We start from the raw sequence: 23030 nt of genomic DNA, 5'->3' as shown, positions 1-23030 counted from the left end.
TCTTGGAAAGGTGTTACAGTTTACTCAGCAGGGTTGGCCCAATAATCTGGAACCAGTGTTCCAACCTTACTACAGCAAAAGGCTTGAACTCTCTCATGAAGATGGTATCCTCCTGTGGAACTCGCGAGTTGTTGTACCAGAGTCGTTACAGGCTCTCTTATTGGCCGATTTGCATGCAGAACACCTGGGTATGGTCAAAATGAAATAATTAGCTCGAAAGTACTTTTGGTGGCCTGGACTTGATAAGCAAATTGAGGAGACAGTTAAATTATGTCCTGCTTGTCAAGAATCTGCTAAATCGCCAGCATCCGCCCCAACTGCTTCCTGGTCCTGGCCAGGCGGACCATGGAAACGATTACATGTAGATTTTGCTGGGCCTTATCTTGGCAAGATGTTTTTGGTCGTGGTGGATGCTTATTCCAAATTTTTGGAGATAGTACCAATGACTCATGCCACCAGCACCAACACTATTACTGCTTTGAGACACATTTTTAGTTACTTTGGTTTACCAGAACATCTGGTAACGGACAATGGGGCTCAGTTTACGAGTGATGAATTCCAGAAATTTCTAAGAGAGAACGACATCCTTCATACTCTCACTGCTCCAGGACATCCTGCTACAAATGGGTTAGCAGAACGCTATGTGGGTGAATTTAAGGATAAATTGGGCAAGATTGGAGATACAGGCGAGTCTGTGCAAACAAAATTAGACAGGTTTTTGTTGACTTACAGGGCTACACCCACCACGTTAGGGAAATCACCTTCAGAATTACTTATGAACAGACAGCCTAGAATTAGATTCAGTGCACTGAGAGCCAAAAGTTCTAAACAGGAAGTTAAGGTTTTTCAAGACAACCTTGATAACAAACCCCAATTTACACCAAACCAAGCAGTTTTTGTGCGTAATTTTGGCAAAGGAGCCAAATGGATTCCAGGAACCATTGTTGGAACAGTCAGTCCCCGGAATTTTGAGGTTCAGGTCGGAGACATTATCTGGAAACGACATCAAGAACAATTACGTCCACGATTCATACCTTCAACACTAGGGTCAGAGTTAGTTCGTGCGCCCCAGCTACCTGAGCAAACTGAAGGGTTGACCCCAGTAGTGAGGGAAAGGCCTGTTACAACACCAACCCTTTCACAGCCTAAAGAGGCTACACCTGTACTTGACACTCCAGCCTTAGATAGCATGGCTGATGCTTTTTCTTCACCGCAGGACTCATCTGTGCGAGATTCAGCACTTCAAGCATCAGCGCCTGAGCAACCAGAACGGAGATACCCTCTCAGAGAGCGTAAACCGCCTCAGAGGTTCTACTAGTCTTTAGTAAACTTAAGAGTTCGTGACTTTGGGACTTGTCCCTGCCAGTACATTACTTTGTATTATTATCAGGTTCAGTTTTTCTTTCCTTTGCTTTAAGAGGGGGCATTTGTCATATCCCATGAATCCTTATGCGCTTCGTACATGCGCAGTAGGTTCTTCTTCCCATGTGCTTACCGACCTGAAGTAAAATATTGTTGAGTTCTCCGCGTTCGTTTATGCAATTTCCTGCTACATTACAAACTACAAATTCCTGGTACATTACATCTGGGAAGGGGCTGGAGGAAAAAAATGGACGGGGTTGTTCGCGATATTTGACCTTGTATTATTTGACTCTATATTATGTGCTCATATATTATTTGAACTTATATTAGTTTACCCTACAATTATTTGACCCTATGGCCAAACCACCCCTCAAATCGGTCATTTAGGCTAAGTTTACGTATCTTTTACATTTCTTTTCATTTCTTGACCAAACTTGTCATTTAGACTTCAATTGGTGACCAGGTAATTTTAAGTGTATGCCTGAAGAAAAATGTCAAATTATGACGTCATAAGGGCTGACGTCACCAAAGTCGATGAATTTTTAATTTCAAAGTCAAACTTATATCCGTCTGAAAGGGAGAATTAGAAGGGGAATACAACCCCTAAAACCGTTTTTCGCTACGACGCTTAGAAGTCGAGTTATTAGACTTTAAAAGACATATTAATGCACCCCCGGAACCATACTTTTCCTTAAAAAAAGAACCCTTTGGTTTTTTTTTTTGCATATTTTTTTGCAAAATAAGCATGATTTTCAGGTAACGTAAACCTTTTATAGTTGGTCAAAATCATATCATTTTAGATTTTCGTTTTTTGACTCCAAAACGCTAATTAAATTTAGGAAAAAAAATGATCAGGTGACATTTTGTTTTCGTGCAGTTAGAAATTTCCTTTTTTTTAAGATTTTCTTTTTCCTTCAGCTTTCGACAATAAAAATGTGTTATGTTTATATTAAATAGTAATAGTGACACGACAATAACACGCTTAAATTTAGACTTATTTTACAAGAGGGTACCCCGTTTTTGTGGTACGAATTTATCATATCTCAGCTCATATTTAAGATATTGTAAAATTTGTAAATTAACCAAAATTTATAAGACACTTTGAAGACCGATTTGGTGGGTTGTTTGGCCCCGGCGTGCATATATACTAGGGTATCTAAAAGGTAGTAATGCTGTGGCACATTCTGTTGATATTAAAAGAATCGAAAATGACATTGAATGTGTCCAATTTGCATGTTGGAAAGTAATAATTACTATCAGTCTACAAAAAGAATCGTGGGAACGTTGTTTAGAGAATGATCAAATGGTTATCAACTTCGGTTTTCCACAGTAAATTGTAGGAAATGATAGAAATTCAGAGTGTTAATCATTCCATATATTTAATATACGGTGTACTATCTTTTCTCTGGAAAAACGATTATCATACTTTTCTTGATGTTTATTGCACTTTATTGAATAACAGTTATTTAGGTATATATTTATAGAATACAACGACACAAAAAACGGGAAAAAAGAAAGAAAAAGGGGGAAGGAAAAAGAAAAAGGTATATAGAGGGCTCGAACCCAGCACCTTATTTATTTATTTATTACAGATTCACCCCACTGCATAACAAGCAAATAATGAAATGAAATAAGCTAACACTACTTTATCAAACAAACAAAAAAGAGAAAAAAAAAAACCGTTGTGGAGACGGAGACAACCAAAAGCACCAATGCGCCATATTAGGGATGCCCCCACTAATTAACATATAAGAAAAATATATACAAATAGAAATATAAATGTTCTAGTTATCCTTAATAAAGCTTAACACATTTCTCTTAAAAGTTGCAATACTGTTTGCTTCTCTAATATGATTGGGTAAACCATTCCATTCATCTACAACACGGTTAAAAAAACTATATTTAAAACCATCAGCTCTACTAAAATTTGGAACAAGGTCCTGTGTGTCATTTTTCCTCAAGTTATAACCTGTATTTCTGTCCTTACAAAATATGAGCTTATTTGAAATGTCAATATCATAATGTCCATTAATTACATTAAAAAAAAATGTATCATCTTTAGTGAACCTCCTATTAGATAATGACAGCAATTTTAGCTTAGACAGTCTAGTATCATAATCATCATCAGACCTAGTGATGGTAGCTCTTCGCTGAACAGCCTCCAGTTTATCAATGTTACGTTTAGCATGAGGGTTCCAAGTTTCGCATGAATATTCTAATAAAGGTCTCACAAGACTACAATAAAGTGTGTTCATGGTATCAATATCCTTTAAGTCCCTACAAGTCCTCTTAACCAACCCTAAAACCCTAAAACCCTAAAACCCTTCGGCTCGATGCGACACCTCACCGCTACACCGAATCCGCACTACACCACAAAGGCTGATTCTGTAACTTTGGGGAAAAGTCTTTAATTTTATTCCGTTTGCTTGGAACTTCCTTAAATCAGATAAAAAGAAACAAAGGGATACGGTCATCCAGAGTAGCAATGTGGTGATGAGTGGTGAACAAAAAGTCGGAAGGCGCTGGTAGAATTTCCTTGATTATAATGGCTTCTGGGCGTCTATCTGAAATAGGAAGTGAGTCCGAGGTGTGTATGTGAAAAAACGACCTATAAGAATTAGCCACGAGTGTTACGGTAGCTCAAACTACCAGAAAGTCGGTGGAACTTGGTGCTCAAAGTTACTGCGCTTAAAAAAAGTGATCAACTTTAATTCATTAGGTATCCGATACTGCGCCCCTTTAAATTGGTCTAAAAGGGACGCTTCAATGTAAAGGCATGCATAACTACGTATTGTTATAAAACCTACCCTCCGTGGACAGGAAGCACGTCTGCCTAGGCGGTAATCACGCGTTGGACAGTACTAGAAGCCTGCGAAGGACGTGATCCATGATAAAAAACAATCATCATGTACTCATGCCTATACTAACAATAGCTGTATTCTTCTGTCCTGACGTTAATTCGGTAATTGCTACAGTTATGGTAATATAATTATGTTACGCCTTCATACATACAGTCATCATTGAGTATTCCGCACTTAAAGACATCTTTGTTTTATTCTTATGCTTATGCTTACCACAAACAAAAATCCATCCCGTTGATGCAAAAAATAGAAAGTATAAAGGAAAAAAAATGCTGCCTTTAACTTAAAAATAGATGGTCTCTCAGAGTTTTAAAAATGTGGTAACTAAGGTACTTGTTTATATTTGTGAGGATCAGTTCGCCACTTTCATTGTTAACTTGACCAAAACGGAACATATATAACCATGAGACAGGAGTACATGTGTGGTAATGTTTATCGAGCTGCCGCTACATACGCATGCATTCGTTCTTCCCTTTGACGTGGGCAGATTCGTGATTAGCAAATAACCGCAATGCAGGATAATATAAGTGATATTCAGCGACTTTCTCAACATTGAGCTGAGACCCAAATATCAACCAATGTTCCCGCCCTTCGTCCGTAGATTGTTTGTTTTACAGTTGATAATTTGCTGTTTAATAGCAGCGACCTCCTTTCCAAGAACAGAAAACAAATCACACCGCTAATGTCTCGTATGGTGTATGATAATCTGTTTACTTTGGGTTGGCTAGCCTGTTCAGAGACCCTCTGTTTTCTCTTTAGAGATAGTCGAGCGCGCGTGTGAAAATATAACCGCGGGGATTTATTGACCGCACAGGGCAAGGGGGTGGGCAAAGGAGTAAATAGACGCTTTCGTGCGCTCTCTTCGCTTGCATGCACACCAAATTGTCGAAATAGGAAAGGAAAACGTTTTTGAACAGGTTATGGGTTGATTGGCAGCGAACGGTGATTCTTGAAGGACGATCATCTTATGAACAACACAAATTCAGGGTTAATTTTCATGTGACAACTCATTTGTTTTGTTAACAAGAAGCCCGGCAGCCTGCGGAACGATTTTAAAACAGTCACACTGAAAAAAAAAAATGCAAAAATGGATATTTAAAAAATATATGGTGAACTTTAGAAGCTAGAACCTGTTTACAAGGAAGAGGATGTTGTGGAACCACATAAAGCAATTCTTTCCCACTAACTCTGTGATCCGGCAAACAGCACGCAACATTTACCGTTCCAGTGGACTCTTTAAGGCCACCTGACTAAGACGTCGAGTTGTCTCACTGCTAACGTGGATTTGAGGACAAAATGTTTCGTTTTTTCATACAAAATGTTTCAGTGATGGTGGCGGCGAAAGTTTTTTTTTTCTGTCTGTCGAGACCTGAGTACTCTGAGACGTCGATCAACTGTTTCGAGTTTCCATATTTTTTCCCGCGCTCTGCCAGAGAAGGTCTTTGCTTATTTCACCCGATGAACATTCCCAATTTCGCTAAGATTTGAGGATTTGAATGTTGAAACAATATGAGCTAACATGGTCTGGCTGAATGAAATGCCCGAGACACTCGCTGTATAATTATGTAAGCTAAAGTTAGTACGAAAACACGGAAGACGTGAGCGATCTGTCAAGGAGAAAGTCAAAGAAACGAAATATATCAGGTATCTACAGAGAAAAACATAATCAATCTGAAATAAGAATCCTTTCTGAAAGAGAATATTGTGTGAATGTGGATTTTTAAAAGCTGCAGATCTAAATTCATATCGCTTGTCATACTATTCAAAAGAATCCGGAGCTCTGTCTCAATTGACGATCGACTCTGTTGCGAGCAAGTGTAAACTATGTCTAACTCAAACCCTGTTTAACCCTTTAACTTCTTGGAGTTATCAATATTTAATTTTCTCCTTACCGTAACACTGCTCAAACAAACATGTAGGTCACGAGAAAAAAGGAAAAGATCAACAGATTCCCAGGTTCTCAAGTTTTTAGGTAAACAAATTTTCTTAACCAGTATGATAAGAAATGTAAGAAAAGCAGTTCGGAGATATTAGGGTTTAAATTAATCCTATCCGGGCGTGACCATTTAAACCATGAATCAAACTTTGGCAGCGGCACTTCACTAGACACTGCTCGTTTTCAGTATATTTTACAAAATAACATTTGAACATCCTTTTGAATATTGACTGTCGTTACCTTTGGAGAGAAACATTTTAAATAGACTGGTCTGGGCAATTGTTTTTCCTTTTTGGCATTGCTCAAAATCAAAGGACGTTTAGAGTTCGACTTGGTTTTGCTAATTAACACCTGCTATGTTTTAATACTGACCAGCCCAAAGGTTTGCTGTAGGCTCTGAAATTTCCAAGTCAATGAAGATAATTGAATCATATAATTTATGCAAAGGCTAAGTCTATGAAAATACTTTAGTATCAAAATAAAAACGCTTGTACGGGGATTTAATACATACAGACTATAGCTTCAACTAAGTACGGTTTAACATGGATGACGCTTCCTAAGTGTACTGGTAAAACTTAATGAGATTGGCAACTAAGGAACTTCGAATGAGTTCATTAAATTGATGATGAAATCCCACGAATGTTTGTCAGAACCTCATAAGAGAAAAAGGGAGTTGAAATTACTGTAGTTTAATTTTAGTCATCTCATCGATAAATTCTAAACCAATGGAGATGCTCTTTGCCAACTGGTCAACTTTGAATTAGCTGCGTAAAAATCGAGAGAAACATCTTTTTTACCCCAAAAGTATCCAAAAATGGACATGTTACTCAGCGAGTACAAAACCAGTCAGTTGTGAAGCCTCTTAAAGCACTGTTTGCCACTTAAATTGTATTCTAACACACAGTCACTGACACAGTGCGCAATATTGATCGTTCCAGCCGGCACTCTTTAAGGCTGTCCGAATGAGGCGCCGGGTCGTCTCATTGCTTTAATCTTATGATAGACAGTCCTTAGCAGAGGTGGATTTGAACACGATAAACGTCTTAGTTTTCAGATGAATTGTCCCAATGTCTATTAGTACCAAGGGTGCTGCGAACGAGCTGAAGGTCAAATCTTGCCATTGTCGAGTAGGCAGCAGGGGAAACTTACTTCATCCCTTATCCTCTTTTCCTTGAACTTATTCCGTTGTATTGTTACCCTACTAATCAGACCCCCCCCCCTAACCCCATAGTACGCAATTCCAGCTACGCAGAAACTCAGCTTGCGTTTGCGCGAACATTGGGTTTAAATTCCCGATATGTTTTCATCGGCCAACACTTCTCAAGATAAAAGAGTAAACAGAACCTTGCCTCACAAGGGTTAAAATCTACCCAACCAAAATGCTATTAAAAACTTTACTGCAAATGCTTATAGATAGCTCAACCACGTAAAGGGAGTACCCCCCTCACACGACACCACTCCCTCCCCTGCTGCCCTCCCTTAGGACGGCCCCAATGTACTGGACGAAGAAATTTCTCCTATGGCTATTTTTCTGAAATACAACGGGAGCAAAATCTTGCCCAACAGATAAAAACTTTCCATTCGCAAACAGGCATGTCGATGGCAAATTCATGGATCACTGGCCTTCAGGGTCTTCAGGGTCTTTATGTATGAAGCCGATAAATATTGTTTACATTTTATTGAACCTTATTGATTTATCACGGTGTGATTTTCGATTAAGTAATAAAGCTGTTATGCAATTAGGGTGTTCACGTGTATTGTGAGTAGAGCAAAGTGCTTTTGTAAAACTGTGTAACGTGTGACAGGCTCAAGAAAGCGCTGATGCAGGAAAGTAGGTTTGAGCCTCCGTTTCCGCTTAAATAAAATATGCCGGTCTATAGTACATCGATGTAATTAGTCATACATCGACAAGCAACATAAAATTTTTGAAGGACCGTTTATGCTAGGAAAGTCAATCAGGTAGTGTAAGGAGAGGTTTTTACGGCAGATATCAAATTGACAACAACCGCGTTAGGACCATTCTCGTACAACTTTTATTTACTATAGATTGCATTATCATACACGGTTTCTAATGTATTGGATATCCGAGTTTTTGGCATTACTAATTAAAAAGTATTTCTTGGGCTTTCGATGGCCAGGATGGAAACTGATGCGGCGTAAAAATGTTCAAGTTAGAGTTTTTCCCGTCTAGTCGAGGCAGCCCCCTCCCTCTCCCTCTTTCTGTTTTTTCAACTTTTCAGTTATAACTTTTATATTTATTTCTTTACTTTTCTACCTATAGCCTGAGAACAATTTAACCTGAATAATAGTGACCATCCGATTTAACTTTCTCACTCTGCTGTAGTGTTGGAAAGGACATTCTTTTAAAATATATGTGTTTTTATTGTAACAAAATAATTACAGAATGTGGTAATTGCATAATGAATCAAAATATCACAATTTAGCTTGAAAAAATAGTAAATAGAAAATGATTGTCTCGATATCTTTCGTACAAAATTCCAGTGGGGAAATATAATTTAAATTGTGAATGTTATAACCAACGCATTCAGTACATGGGGTCTTTGCTTAAGACGGAAAGGAGGACTGTTCGTTGCAAACAGTTGCCTAGTCCTATATTTGATCTATTAAGTGGTGACAGGCACCCACTGCCCGCTAATTTGCATGACGAGGCTGTTACCTTGTTGTAAGAGAAAAGTATCCCAATGACCAATGATACAAGATTCCTGCCTGAAAATCTGAGATTTTAGTGCTCCTTGATGCAGCCCTTAGAATTAAAGGAAGCCTTGTAACGTGTCAGAAAAACTCTAAAATTGTCCTACTTGGTAAATCGACACTATCACGTCAGCGATGAAGACCTGCAGTACGCGGTTGAAACGTCGCGATCAATATCTAAGTGCCAACCATGAGTCAGATGATAAACGAAACACTTTAAACTGGAAAATAATTTAAAATGTCTATAATCTTGTTTAGAGTACATTTATAGATTAAGTAGCTGAAAGAGAAGACGGTCTTTAACATCAAAACTAAACGTACCGCTTGTCTTTTAACGATCTTTAAACACTTTTTGACGCTGATGCCAAAATTCTACTCTGAATTTATAAAAAAGCACCACATCAAGCTAATTCAACACTCAAATAACCAACGATAAGTTTCTAATAAGTGTTTGTTTGCCAGAGTTCTTTTCAATTTCGTTCTTCTATTTTCACGTAAAACTTCTGTGGCACCAAGGTAAGACCAAATTCACCCTGAAGATTAATGCCCTTATAGTCGGCTGGCAAACCATCCTGAGTGAAGCGGAAGCTGTGAAGCAATGCGGCAAGCAGGACAGAAACTTGTTTGGTGGCCAGAACATCACCAGGACATTTGCGACGACCGCAGGAGAACGGCATAAATCCTCGGAAGAACTTGGGATCGATCACTTGTCCTGCTCCATCCAGGAAACGTCTAGGATCGAAGACATCTGGATCTTTCCAGATTTCTGGATCGCGATGCACTGACCACAGATTGACCATGACGACCGTATCTTTAGGGATGGTGAAATCCCGGATGTTTGTTTCAACGGTCGTGGAGCGTAGAACGGAAAGAGGAGCGATAGAAGTCACTCTAAACAGTTCGTAGACTGCTGCTTGAAAGAAGGGAAGTGATGGCATGTCTTGGAGAGTGGGCAGGCGTTCTCGGCCGATCACGAGGTCTAATTCTTCCTGTATCTGGGTCTGGATCTCGGGATATTTAGTGAGGTATGCCAAACTCCAGTGAAGAGTAATGGCCGAAGTGTCAAACCCAGCACCAAATAAATCTCCCAACACACGGATAATCTGTTCGTCACTAAGCAGAGGAGCCATACTTAACGTGTCCTCTCCTTGTGGACGATTTTCTCTTTCTTTTTCAGTTTCCTTTTCGACGACGTTGATAATACTGTCTGCGATGTTACGAACTTGTCCCTCAACATAAGTCTCTGTATTTTTGGCATACAACTGGGAAATGACATCCAACACAGATTTGACTGCAGCGGTAAGATCTGAAAGCGCTTTACTAGGCAAATGTTTTAGCAATGGCAGGAAATCAACATGACTGCAACCTGTTATAGCAACTCGGAAGTTATCGGCCAGTTGAAGCATGTTATGGACAGCTTTGTTGCTGTATGACCAGCTGACTCCGAACAGTGCATCGGTTATTATGTTGGAGGTAGCGCACTGCAGAGGTAGGTGAACATCTACGGGTTTTCCTTTCTGCTGCTTGAGACAGTGAACCAGGCGTTGAGATTCCTGAAGCAGTTTCTGTCCCAGGGTATCTTTGTCCTTCACGAAGTTCTGGATCGCACTAACACCGATCTTTCGAGAAAGACGCCAACGAGGTGAGTAATCCGTGAGCGTGATGCTGCTATCTGTTCGATTGGCCAGCTTGAAGGTGTGCAATTGTGGCCGTCCAGCAAAGGCAGTCGACTGCTTGATCAAGGCTTCTTCGATGGCGTTGAATCCGTTCAGCACTACCACCAAACGATTTCCAAGCATTAGACTGAATACATCGCCATATTTCTGGGCCATTTTTGTGAAGTCAAGATGTGGGTTCTTTCCTAAGCGGAAACATGACCCTAAGAATAATAATAAGAGTGTATTAATTGAAATACCGAAAATGTCGAAAGCTGACTTATTGCAACTGTGAAATTGTTGAATATAGCCTGGAGGGATCTCATGATATTTATGACAAACGTGTCGTTGTTGTGTGAAACTGTTGGGAAAGCGTTTTTTATCTGAATCAACAAAAGAGCGTGAAAAACTAGCTTGCTGGCTAGTTGTAGGACACAATTAGTTTAACCGGTAAGCGGTATTGAGAATGTCTCATCGGAGTGTGGAGCTAGAGAAAAACAGGAAGTAGTAGAAATACAAAATTGAGAAAAGGAAAGAGACGACATTGTGACGCTATTGCGAATATCTTGAAATTTTAACATCATGTCAAAAGAGAACCTGTCCCAGGAATGAACACAGAATGATATATCCCAGAGTTAGTCAAGGAATCGCTTATTGTGCGACGTCTGTATGTGCTATTTTGCCTATCTCAGAGCTGTTTAACCTTCCTTTTTGTGTTTCGGCTGATTACATAACATTACCTCTACCCTTTTTTTTCATTTTTAAAAAAAGGCCCTCCGGGGTGGATATAAATAGACGTTGTTTTCTTTCCTTTGGCAAAAGTCACGCGTTGAAGCTGTTAAGAAATCTTAGGAAAGGGGCTAAGCCAAAGCAAATCACTTTTTTATTGATTGCATAATATTTGCTTTTCCTTTAATTTTTTTCTTTTTCAAACCGGTACTTCGGGGCCGACTTGAGTAGATGTTGTTTTCTTTGCTAAGGCAAAAGTCACGCGTTGTATTCATAAAGGAACTGCTTATGAAAGGGGCCAAGTCGTGGTCAATCATATTCTTTAACAGCAAAGCCGTAATGCAAACAACAATTTTCAGTATCGATATCTTTCATGCTATACGATAAGAGAGTATGAAAAGGAACGCCCTTGAAAAAAGGCGCCGTAAGCAACCCGTGAGTTTCGTTCAAAAGGCTTAAAAAGAACACCTCTTTTTCAGGAACGCCAATCTGTGGTGACAATATAACCTACACAAAAATTCAGGAAACCCATTGTCTGGAGCCTATTGATACTAGAATGCACGATTTTTTTTCTAGTTTCATATAGGAAGCGGTTTTGGTCGATGTCGCTTCGTAATCTCCCTGAACTTAAGGAAACTGGCACGATATGCCCTTGACGTCTCTGAAATTAGTAACGGCTTAAGCGATGCGTGCAATATAAATAAGGTTGCCACTATACATTGACAATTGTTCTTTTGTTGTGGGTATGTTTGATAATATGCAATAAACGTAAAGATAATAGACCATTGATATCAGCTTCTCTTGTTTAAGGTCAACCAGCAGGGCTTACAAAATTTTGTAACTCAGGATTGAACTAATTACTACAGATGTGTGGTAGCCACTTAATTGCTCGGTTTCCCACATTTTGTTCAGCTGAGGTTTGCACCGTCATGTTTACTAATCTTTGCGGTTGGTAAGTTCGATGATGTCGCAAAAGCTGTCACACACGATACAACGTTATTGGAGAAACTTGTGTTAGTTTGCAAAACGAAATCCGATGAACAACAAACGTTTTAAAATCGGTCATTCTTCACAGTCTGTTGATTTCTTTGGATTACTTCGTAGTAGTCAGCAAATAGTGCTTTATTAGAGAGACTTTCTAAAGCACAGTTTAAAAGCGCTACGCTAAGTTAGTATTGCGTCTAATTTAATTTTAATGTCAATAAAGTGCCCACTATCCTTTATTTCTTTTAAGCTTCCTTTTTTATTGGCTTTTCAAATCTCTATAGTGTTCGCCACAATTAGAGTTCTTAAGGAAAATTGAAGGTCAAGTCTCCTGAACCGTCTTGCAAACTACGCAGGTCTTAGTGGGCGGCATTCCGTAGCCTCTCAGTTCCTTCAGAAATCCGCTGAAATGGCGATGTATAGACTCAAATAAATCTTTTTCAACCCCAGCGGTTAAATCTCTGGTAAGATTTCCTCATATTTTAAACAGACTCAGCTGGACCGGTGCGTCGTGTGCGTTCTTTTCCCGTGTTAAGAAATCATGGAACAAAACACAGGTGCAATAACTGTTCGAAAAAGTAAATCTTCCGTAGAAATTTCTATAATTCGTGAAGGGCTTATTAATAAACTTTCTAGATGACTGTCCCATTCAGTGTCGTCGTGTGAAGCACGGAATTTGAGTCGCATTTCACGATTTTGTTCGTTACAGGGGACCCCTAAAATATTTGGCTTGGAACATGACGAACATAGTGACGGAAGGTATGAGAATATCTCACATTTTCGTGACCCTTAAACTGCATCTATGATGTTTAGGAGAACAACGAGAAGGCTCTCAGTAATAAATTCGTAAAGAGCTGTTCAGTAAAAGTGGGTGACAATTACGGTGAGAAGTGACGCTTTTAATATAAAGAGCAATGTCACGGGAAATGGACAAACTCAAAGGTGTATTTATTATAAATGGCTGCAACAACTATATGAGGTAACTATATGAGGCGAAGATGACGGAAATAAGTTTTTCGAAAGGTCAGCCGACAACTGAGTCTTCAAGACAAATAAGTAATTTTTTTACGCAGCACGGGCGTGCGCCCCGCTTGAGTGTGCCTATTGAGACTCCGAGATCCCAGGCTTTAAAAACTGTAGCAAATGGATTAATATACTACTCAGCGAGGGATCTCGTGGAAGCGTTTTTCACAAAAGAAAAAAAGAACCTTTTTTTCTTAGACGAATACATCAACGGGAGTAGACTAAATAAGAGAAAAAACAGCAGCATGGTGCCCTAATGTTGTTTTTTGTTACGGTCATTTTTCCGCTGGAGCGTTAAAATAGTTATCAGTTATGAAAATTCTTTCTTGGCTCTTGCAGACTCCTGTGTTTTTAAATAAATTTGTTCATGCGGAAGCACTCTTGTGTTAACGAGTTTAATCTCCTATATTTACAAAGTTTAACTAGCTCGTCTTGTTTTTCTAAGTAAATAACATCTGTCTCAAGGGGCTCAAGTCAATTTTCTTATTTTTTTTTTTGCTTTTGTTTGCAAATTTGCTAGCTTTGTGAATGTGGCGTCCGGACCAGCTGCTTCTACCTAACTTGGATTCCCTTCGTACCCTTAATCTTTTTGCTCCCCAACGGAACCTTATTAGGTAGATGTAACTTTCAAACCTGTGTGCAAAGCGGAAAGTTCTGTTGGTCTTAATTTCATTCTCAGTACCTTTACAAAGAATTCACGGATTTTTTTACTCTTATTTTTTGTCAATGGGTCTTCTTTGTAAAACGGATATATCGCTCATTTCTTCTTCTAAAATAATATACGAACCAGTTCTCAGAGAACAACTTGCTAAGTAATAATGGGATGATGGCATATTGTTCCATCTCTTCAAAATAAAAATAATACGTCAGGCATATTTGGTCAATTCTAGCTGCTGAAAAAAAAACTGTCACTGAAAATAAAGGATGCCTCGTCACTATTGTACTTCGCTGAGAGCACGCAATATTCACCTTACTTGTACGCTCGTGTCATGCAATGGACCGGCCTCCTAATTATACATTCATTATGCAGTTTTATCAGTTGAGAACAAAGACCCTTTCTTGCCGACAATTTTTTCTTCAGAACAATGTTAGAGTTTTCATGTTTTACAATTTTATCGAACTCAGGAATAAATTTAATTTGGAAGGTTTGTTCAGAGAGCGGGACGTTGGTGTGAGCTTAACAAAACCACAGAGTTTGTGAAGAACCTGCTCAGAAACAAATCTGACTGCAAACTTGGTATTTTAGATAAACTACAGACGTGACATTTTTTTAACAGCTTACAAGTACATGAAAATCAAAACGTTAGTTTCTCAGTTGTTTCTCGGGAATTGCTTTCAGTGTCTTTGTGCCGATGTCGTTAAGTTAACTATATTCGGCCTCTAGTTTTCATGTTACGGAATTTAAACTTTTGAAAGGAGCGCTAGTAGTGACTTTAAAACTTGTGAATAGTCCTTTTGTCGATTTGGTTATTATTGATGATTCTCTAAAGCATAAAGCCAGGAATTTGACGATTTAAGGAAGAAATCTCAGTTCTTACCTATCAAAGGCAGACCCCAGGGCCCGGGAGGAAGCTTTGAAAAAGAATGTTCCCAAATGGCTTTTCCAGAGAGAAACACACAAATCAGCAAGCAAAGTAGCAAAATCTGCCCAAAAGTGGAAAAATCTTCAGTGGCAAACAGAAGGCTCATCCTGACAGCTTGAACGGGAGAAAAGTGAACAATTGTATACAGTGTTCGTGTTAACACCCTGTATCGCCGGCGTCCAAGGTTCATATGGTCTCAAGAGGAATTGAGATTGAGTATAAATATGCGACAAATTGTTTACACACCTGATTGACCCACTAGTTATTGATGGCTATTATCACGCTTTTATTTTCGGGTCAATAAGAAGACGGTAATTTATTAGCGCACGTTTTGAGTGAGTGCTCTTTGTATTCTCCGGTGTATGCTACCTCGGGACGTGCTTCTAATAAAGTACACTTAACTTTATCGGCACTTCACATAGTTAGCTCGCTTCTTCTGAAAAGCAATTAATAGAGTTTAAACGAGGTTACCAAATCAAATGAAAAAGAATTCAGAAATAATTCAGTTGCGCAAAGTAATGTTACTCTTTTCACCTTATGATAGTTTGAATCTTCAAAGACATACCAATAATTTCTACAAAAGATCACAATGGTCTGTGCTATTTTTGAAGTATTCGTGCTGAGAAATTTGATTAGACAGCCCTAGGGTCACAGGGAAATACACAAAAATAACCCAGCTTATCTGCCCGACTGAATATCAATTTTGGTCAACAGCCTTGGCTATTTTTTTGCAAAGTTATTTGAAGTGAAGATAATTGGAGTAAGCGATGTGGTAGCACTGCTTATGTGACGAGTGAAGTGATTGGTTGAGAAGTTTGTTAGTTGCAGTGAAGGTTGAAGGTTATTCGGGCTGACTTCACGCACACGTGCCATCCATGTGACACGGATTACCAACTATTAAGACCTACAAATCTTTGGGCAGGCTTTGGTCATGCAAGTAAGTGAACGTTAAATAATGAGACGGAATAAATTCGTTGGTCGCTCCAAATGATTTGTTGGAAAATCTTGGACGCAAAAGTCCAACTTAAACACCAGCTGTCCTATGTCGTTCTGGACCCCTGTAGTCGAGTACTTGTAGCCTATGTAGTGGTACCATTTGTGCCTGCAGTTTTAAGATGTCAAAACTTTCCTGAATTATTCCCTCAAGGGCAATATTTGCCAGTTATCATATTGTAAATAGTAACCCAGACTATGAATTTAAAAACATCTGTCGATTCAATTGAAAGCTAGCTTGAATGAATTTTTTTCCTTTCTTAAAAACAATGGTGATAAAAGGTGGTCCTTTACCCAATTTGGGTCTCTACGATAAACTCTTTGCCACGCGCTTGTTCACAAGAAGGTCAAAAGCAGCAATTTGTCTGTCGCATAATGACAAAGAGGTGAACGCGCTTTTGTGTACCAAAAGACTGTTACTACTGGACTTGCCTCAAAGCTGACTGGAAAGCCTCAATAACAAGTCCAATTGAGGTCAATAAAGTTGTTTCCTTGTTGAAGCACTGCAAGGGTGGGCTGCAGGGAATATAAAGGCGCAAAGAGGATCATTAGCTAAACACTAGATAAGCCGGAAAGATCATTCTAGAACGAAAAGATCAAAAGATAACCTTTACTCTTTCCAAAAAAGATTTCTGAAATGTGTCTGGAATTTTAAGTTTGGTTCAAGTCACGGTGACATCTAGATCTGTTGCTTCGAAACGTCTTCATTTGGGAAATGATTTGGCAAATGTTAAGGAAAAACTGGTTTATTTGTGATGACGTTTTTCGTACTTGGGTGGGTTTTACCCCAACTGTAATTCTTAGCTGGCACAATGCGTACTAGATATCTCTTTTTCTTCCAATAATCATCAAAATGAGTTAATTGACTTGACTGTTGAGCTATCTGTTATTGTGCAGAAGGACAAAGCAAAAATCAATGATCCAAACATGATAGTTAACGTTAACCCTGCACTTTCAATTGTTATCGATTTTCCCATTACCGGACGTGTTTCGATTGTCTACATACAGCCTCCAATAGTGCGAGTCATTGAGGCTCTATTCTTTAATTTGTAGACGGTCGAGTGCCGTCACATCCATCGCTTTATATTTAATATCCTCATGGGCAAGCGGAGTTTAGACCCAGTTATTTGAATCATTTTAAAATATATGCTAGCAACAATTTGATGAATCAGAGTGCGCTAGGTAGCATCTGTAATCTTATAAGTTATGATTTGCTGAAACTATCATTTATCTTTGTCAGACAACAAGTAATTGCTTCTTCTCATGTAAGTTAAATTCAAGCTGGCTACTCCTGCCTGACTGTAATCCCTCTAACCCGCTTTAAGATGTCAACCATGCAATAAAAACTCTACTTGAGCCTCGTGATTTCGTGCTTCACGTTTGCAAGGCTACCAGAGGAACTGAGCCGAGCAAAGTTTGGAAAGAAAAGGGCATCCGGCTCGACCCATGCAATTTAACCAAGTTTCAATTCTGCGCCCGACGTGATGCAACGGCTATTTTTGTTAATTTGTAGGTCTATGATATTTTTAAGCTTGATTATGTAATGTTATACACTTCAACTAGATTTGGGTGTGGTCGTGATTTGAGGTCCTTACAAATGTACGTACTCGTCATTGATCATTGTGAAGTAGGAGTTTTTCATAAGTTTAAAAACAAGTCCTTATGGCATTTAATTATTAGTTCTCGTCGCCGGGCCTTCATATAAAATCGCCCGAACCTGAAAACGACTTGAAGGTGCTTGGTTCTCACGCTCCACTAGGGTCGTTAGCGTTTCACTGTGATCTAAAATTCTGGAACATGATATTGTCCTTGTCTAAAAACTCAAACTCTCCCCCAAGAATTTCAGTTTCCAGTTACAAGTGATTGATAGCTTTTTGTTTGGGCCTAAGGCTGTAGGATGTTTTCTTTCAGGTCCCTTCAAATTTTGCTTTTCTTTGTCCTTTCTCTGTTTCTCTTTGCACACCATACCTTTTCATACAATTAGTTTTCACCTTTACTGCGTGATATTTTATACAAAAAATGACCTCGGATCTTGTACAGAAGAAGTTGCAGACTTAAAAAAATGACTGATAGTTAATTAGGAAGTCTTTCACCTTTGAAACAATGGCACTATTACGCAATGCAAAAGTATTTTTTTCCCATGATCGGAATAAAAAGGGCTATTTTGGGATCTACCTTGCACCAGGTCACAGCATGTTCAACATTTATAGTCACCTGAGTCAAAAAATAGATATTTACTCTCAGCGGGGTTCTTTCCATTTTGTAAATGAGCAACAAAGTTAATTGAATTTTCAGTGTAAAATAATAACGACCTAATAATACAATGGACCCATGTCTAAACTGCGAGCAAGATTTTCTTTTATGAATAGAATCGAGGCTCGGCAAGATAGGAGAGAGTTTATCCTCGCAATTTTTTTTGTGTTTGTCTCGATGGACGTCCTCCCTCGGGCAACCATCCTGAGGGTCTTCGCCTTGTATAAAGCGTGTTATAATGAAAAGCCAAGGCAGAGGAAAAATCGTTCGCCGCTATCAGCGAGGGTACGTCATAATTCTCTTAAGCTCGCTACACCTGTTACTAGCTACGAGTCACCAAATTCTGAGTGCATGCAAGACAACCTTCACACTTGGCGCCCTGGAACAGTGGCCCAGTACGGTAATACCATTTTATGCTGGTTCCCAGTCACTAGTACTGGTGCGCCAGGGAGTTTAAGCAGCGACGTTTTTGAGCGACGCACGTTGACGGGTAGTGGACTTTTTGCACTCTTGAGCCGTGATTTTGAGCACATTTTCGGGCAGACCGTCTCTATAAGAGTAAACACAGTTATCAATAAAAATTTAGTACCGCAAGGCATATTATAAGAGAAAAAGGCTCACTTCCGGTTGACGTACGTCGCTCAAAAACGTCGTTGCTTAAAGCCCCTCCCCAGAGTAAATAGAGAGCTGACGCAACTACGACGACGACAACAACGACGACTTCAAAAAAGCAAAAAGTTTAATGATCAAAACAACAGCTCTGCGCGTGCATCACGCTTTTTAGTACATTTCTTTGACGTCCACTGCACGATTACGAAGTGAAACCTCCTAATTTGACGTTTTATAGAGGACATGGACATACGACGACGAATTTCCCTTCATCTTTTTGAACCTGAATGAAATCCTTAAGAATATAACTCCCGGAAAAGTCGCCTGCATTTGATATATTAAGCGGGTCCAAATAGACACGATTAAGTTTGAAAGAACGCAAATTCATCTTTTTTACCGACGTTTTCACTGCCGTCGTCGTCGTCCTTGCTTCTGGTCCCTAATGATCAAGTCCTTCTTTCTAACTCTCGAGTCTGTAATAAATCCGATCATGTGACCATTTAAATGACGCCTCTTTGGTATTACTTTGACATTGTCTACTTAGTTTTTAGTGTTCATCTCGTTAGTATAGGTAATAGCATGATTTTTTGTGATAGTTGGCATAAATACCACGAGTGATATTTCGAAATTGTTATACGTAATTTTAAGAGCCGTTAGGCGAGTGAAATTTGAGAAAATTTTGAAATAGCAGGAGTAGTATTTATGCCAAATATCACGTATCATGATATTATTTGTTTACACTACTACCTGCAAAAGGTTTGTAATTTTCACTTGTAGATATTTCAAATTAAGCTGAAAAACCAATACTCTAGGCAGAACAAATTGCAAAAATTTTTCATGTAGTAGTATAAAATTTGGAATTTTGTCCATTTTGGCATTGGCCACTCCTGGAAGTGAATTAAGGTTAAGATTTCTGGGGATGATCTGTATTTTTTTTAAACCCTCGACGATTATTTTTCTGGAACAACCGGCGGAAAGCTTTTTTTTTTGTTTGGCTTATAGGTGAATTGAAAAGCTTTAAAAGTAGCTGACGTGCTAAAGATAAAGAGATTTGGAATCTCTGATCTGTTTAATAGACTGTTCTATATTTTCTGTTACGAAGATTTTGCTCTGGACCCGACAATTTTTTTCTCTTAACGGCCTCCTAGCTTATTAAAATACATAGACACCCTCTTCTCCTTCTTCCTTTTTTCCAGAAAGCTAAACGATTTTCATACAGCAGTAGGTTTTGTCTATTTATTTATTTATTTATTTATTTATTTATTTTTATTAAATTATTTGTTTCTTTTCAAGAAGATTTATCCGTTTCTGATTGGTTTTAATCCTATTGCTAATTCTTCATAGCCAGCTCAGTCGCGTTGACCAGGTTTGGACGATGTTTGCCCATATAAATACACTTGACGTCAATTGTACTGATAACAGATGCTATAATTCTTCATATCAGGGATAGCCGTGTACAATAATTGCCAAATATCCATTGAAACAGAAATATTTTTTAGTGGACGAAAGGACCCTGGAAAATGATGCTCTATTATATTATTTCGCCAATTTTCTACCGAATATTTGCCATCAAGTTCTAAAACTATTTTTCAAGTTCAGATATTCTGGAATGCTATCACGATATATTTTACTTTTTATCAAGACACGTTATCAAAAAGATAAACTGGGGGCCGAATTGAACTAAGCTAAATATGACGTGACGTAACCTGGATATTTTTTTCGCAGTTGAGTCAAACCAGTACAACACAAATGGAATATTTTTAACGCATTTGGGGCTAGTCAGCTCATTTGTGCTACTCAGTACAGTGCATATTTTCAGCACAATTAAAGGGACTGTGTCATGGCAGTCCAGTTCATTCGCTATGGAACTTAAAGTAAGCGAAGAAATCACACGTAAATGACAAAATCAGAGATCCGAGACAAACAAATATGTCTCCTGAGCATTATGTTTGAAGTTGCAAGCAGCAGGGATCAACTTTGAAAAACTGTTAGGCTGAACAGTTTTCAAAAATCCTAGTTTTCAGTCGGTTTCAATCTTCTTCCGTTTTGCCCATCCGTGGCATCTGTTGTTTCTGTTATGTTATTTTAACCTTTCTTTAAAGTTTTGAGCGGTTATTTTTATGTTTCTCTTAATCTAATGGGCATTTTGTAATTTCCTAACTTGGCTGAATTTTGTGACACAGCTCCTTTAAAAGGAAGCATAAATAAGGAATCCGGTCCGCATGAAGCTCATAATAAAGAACAATTTACTAATTTCGTTTATCGTGATTTACATTGATGTAATATGTTAGTATTGTATAGCTCTGAGGACAATTAATGGATTGGCTCTATGTAAATAAAGTTGTTGTTTCTATTTAAAAGAGTAAAGAATGAAATCCTTTTGCTGCTTAGAGTATGTAAAAACTATATAACCAACATAGGAAAATGATTTACAAAATCCTGAATTTAGAAATAGGCAGATTATTAAAGATTGTGTTAAGATGTTCAAAATACTTGAATGCTTATTCCATATCGATCCATATGTGATTCGTAACGAACTCTTTAGGTACAAAAAACTCGCCTAAATACTCGAAAGAGCGCCGTCCCAAACAAGCGCTGCATAGTAAATCAAGAGAATGGATCGATTAAATTACTTTTAACACTACGTGTACTTTGCTATCGATCAGTCCTGTAAGTAAGTGCATCAAATACAATCATATTGAAGAATGACAAAAGCGGACCTTTGAAGTGGGTTTCGGTGGACCAGATTGATAGATAGGAGACGTCTGAAAAAAAAATCTTGTCGGATATCGCAATGAGTGTCCAATGTTTTGACATTATTTCACGGATACCGTCACAGACCTTTTTTAACAACGGAAACTTATTCATTTTTAAGGGACACTAGATCAGACTCATTTTACACCTTTTCAAGAGTAAAGTTGCAAAGTTCTGCCTGCTTGTCATTTATTAAACTAACTCTGACGTGCAGCAATTCATATAACTGCTGTCAAAGGACGGTTTGTTTTGTAAACAGCCACAGATCCCAAGACAATGCAGGAGACTGTTGCGTAATAAGTCAAATTTTTTAGTTGTTAAATACAACTTGGGCTATACAGGCTCAGAATATTCTTGAAATGTCACTGATCAATACTATTCTTAGATTTTCTTAATTTAGGCCTGGTTTTCGGCGTTTTTAAATAGTCTGAACAGTTCTTTAGGTCATTAATTGCCCCTCTGTCGCATCAAGTTAGTTTCAATTGATAGTTTGGTCGGTTTTTTTAAATTCAGCTCATTCAGTATTTTCTTAAAAGCTCTAATTTCAGTTTACAGGCATTTCTTACAAAATGATTTAGCCTTCTCTTAACTGATCGGAACATTTTAACAGATTAACTTCTAAGTAGACGGCAAAGATTTGAACCACTGAAATGCAGTCGATATTAATATTAAGATAGTTAATAAACCAATGAAAGCAACTGAAAACCCTTTGTGCCGTTTTTCAGAGAAAAACGAAGCGTTTTTTTCTTAACTTATCATCTACTGATTGCAGAAGTAACGGAGCAGTCTTGGAACGCGTACTTATATGATTTTTTTCATATGAGTTTCCCGATACAAAAATGCATAAATGTCAGCCTGAAACAAGTACAAAATGGTTGGATTCGTAAAACAGTGAGGCCGAGGAAAATAATACTATATAGGAAATACACGAGAGAAATGTTCCACTAAAAAAATTAAGCAAGCTCTTACCTACGACAGGTAAACCCCAGGGACCAGGAGGAAGCTTGGGAAAGAAATGCTTCCGAGCTGCTTTTCCAGAGAGGAGCACGCAAATCAGCAGACAAAGAAACAAAAGCACCGGCTCAAAAGAAGAAACATCAAGAGACAAAGAGCTCATGTTGATCATTTTGAGGGCAGAGCCTAGCTTAGAAACTTCCTCTTGTTCACGAGAACCTCTTGCTGTTTTTCGATCAAGTTTCAAATGGTCTCAAATTGGCTAACTGGAAATAATTATTATGCAGACAATTTTTTTACACCTCAGTGAAACGGCTCTATGTATCTTAGTAAAAACCGCAGAAATTTTATACGGTAATTATTCCAGGGGTGATACCTCAGTATAATCTCATTGGCTAGACTTGAGGGCTGAAGGGCGTAATTACTGAGGGCCTTAAACATTGGAGTATTTCGTTTATAATTATGAATCCACAGGCATCCCAAGCTCGAACCAACATGCAGAGTACACGTGGCGCATAAATTACGGGTCTCCTGTTCGGTGCTGTGCATAATAATACCAGTTAGATACAAAATGGTTAGTTTTTCGTCATTATTGCCCTTGGGCTGGTTTGGAAAGCTTTTT

General features: G+C 38.5%; 1 protein-coding gene across 2 annotated transcripts; it reads right to left on the bottom strand.

The window, feature by feature from the left end:
• Window positions 1-8286: 8286 nt before the first annotated feature.
• Window positions 8287-22629, bottom strand: LOC140928356 (cytochrome P450 1A1-like). Of its 2 annotated transcripts, none has more exons than XM_073378095.1 (2): window positions 22424-22629; window positions 8287-10750 (listed from the first exon to the last, which is right to left on the bottom strand). In XM_073378095.1, the coding sequence occupies exons 1-2, from the start codon at window positions 22578-22580 to the stop codon at window positions 9342-9344; spliced, it is 1566 nt and encodes a 521-aa protein (XP_073234196.1). In that variant the 5' UTR covers window positions 22581-22629; the 3' UTR covers window positions 8287-9341. The 2 variants fall into 2 exon arrangements, with proteins under 2 accessions (XP_073234196.1, XP_073234195.1); XM_073378094.1 differs by lacking the exon at window positions 22424-22629 and adding an exon at window positions 14801-15050.
• Window positions 22630-23030: the final 401 nt, after the last annotated feature.

This window comes from Porites lutea, chromosome 2 (genome assembly GCF_958299795.1).
Source record: "Porites lutea chromosome 2, jaPorLute2.1, whole genome shotgun sequence".
Taxonomy (NCBI): Eukaryota; Metazoa; Cnidaria; class Anthozoa; order Scleractinia; family Poritidae; genus Porites; species Porites lutea.
Note: the sequence above shows the minus strand (reverse complement) of the source record. Positions and strands in the feature narration are given on the sequence as shown.

Excerpts from the sequence above, each read along its gene's own strand:
- LOC140928356 (XM_073378094.1), bottom strand. The coding sequence starts at position 15,035 with ATGAACCTTGGACGCCGGCGATACAGGGTGTTAACACGAACACTGTAT. Across the intron at positions 10,751-14,800 it reads CTGGGGTCTGCCTTTGATAG|GGTCATGTTTCCGCTTAGGA; the intron begins GTAAGAACTGAG and ends TATTATTCTTAG.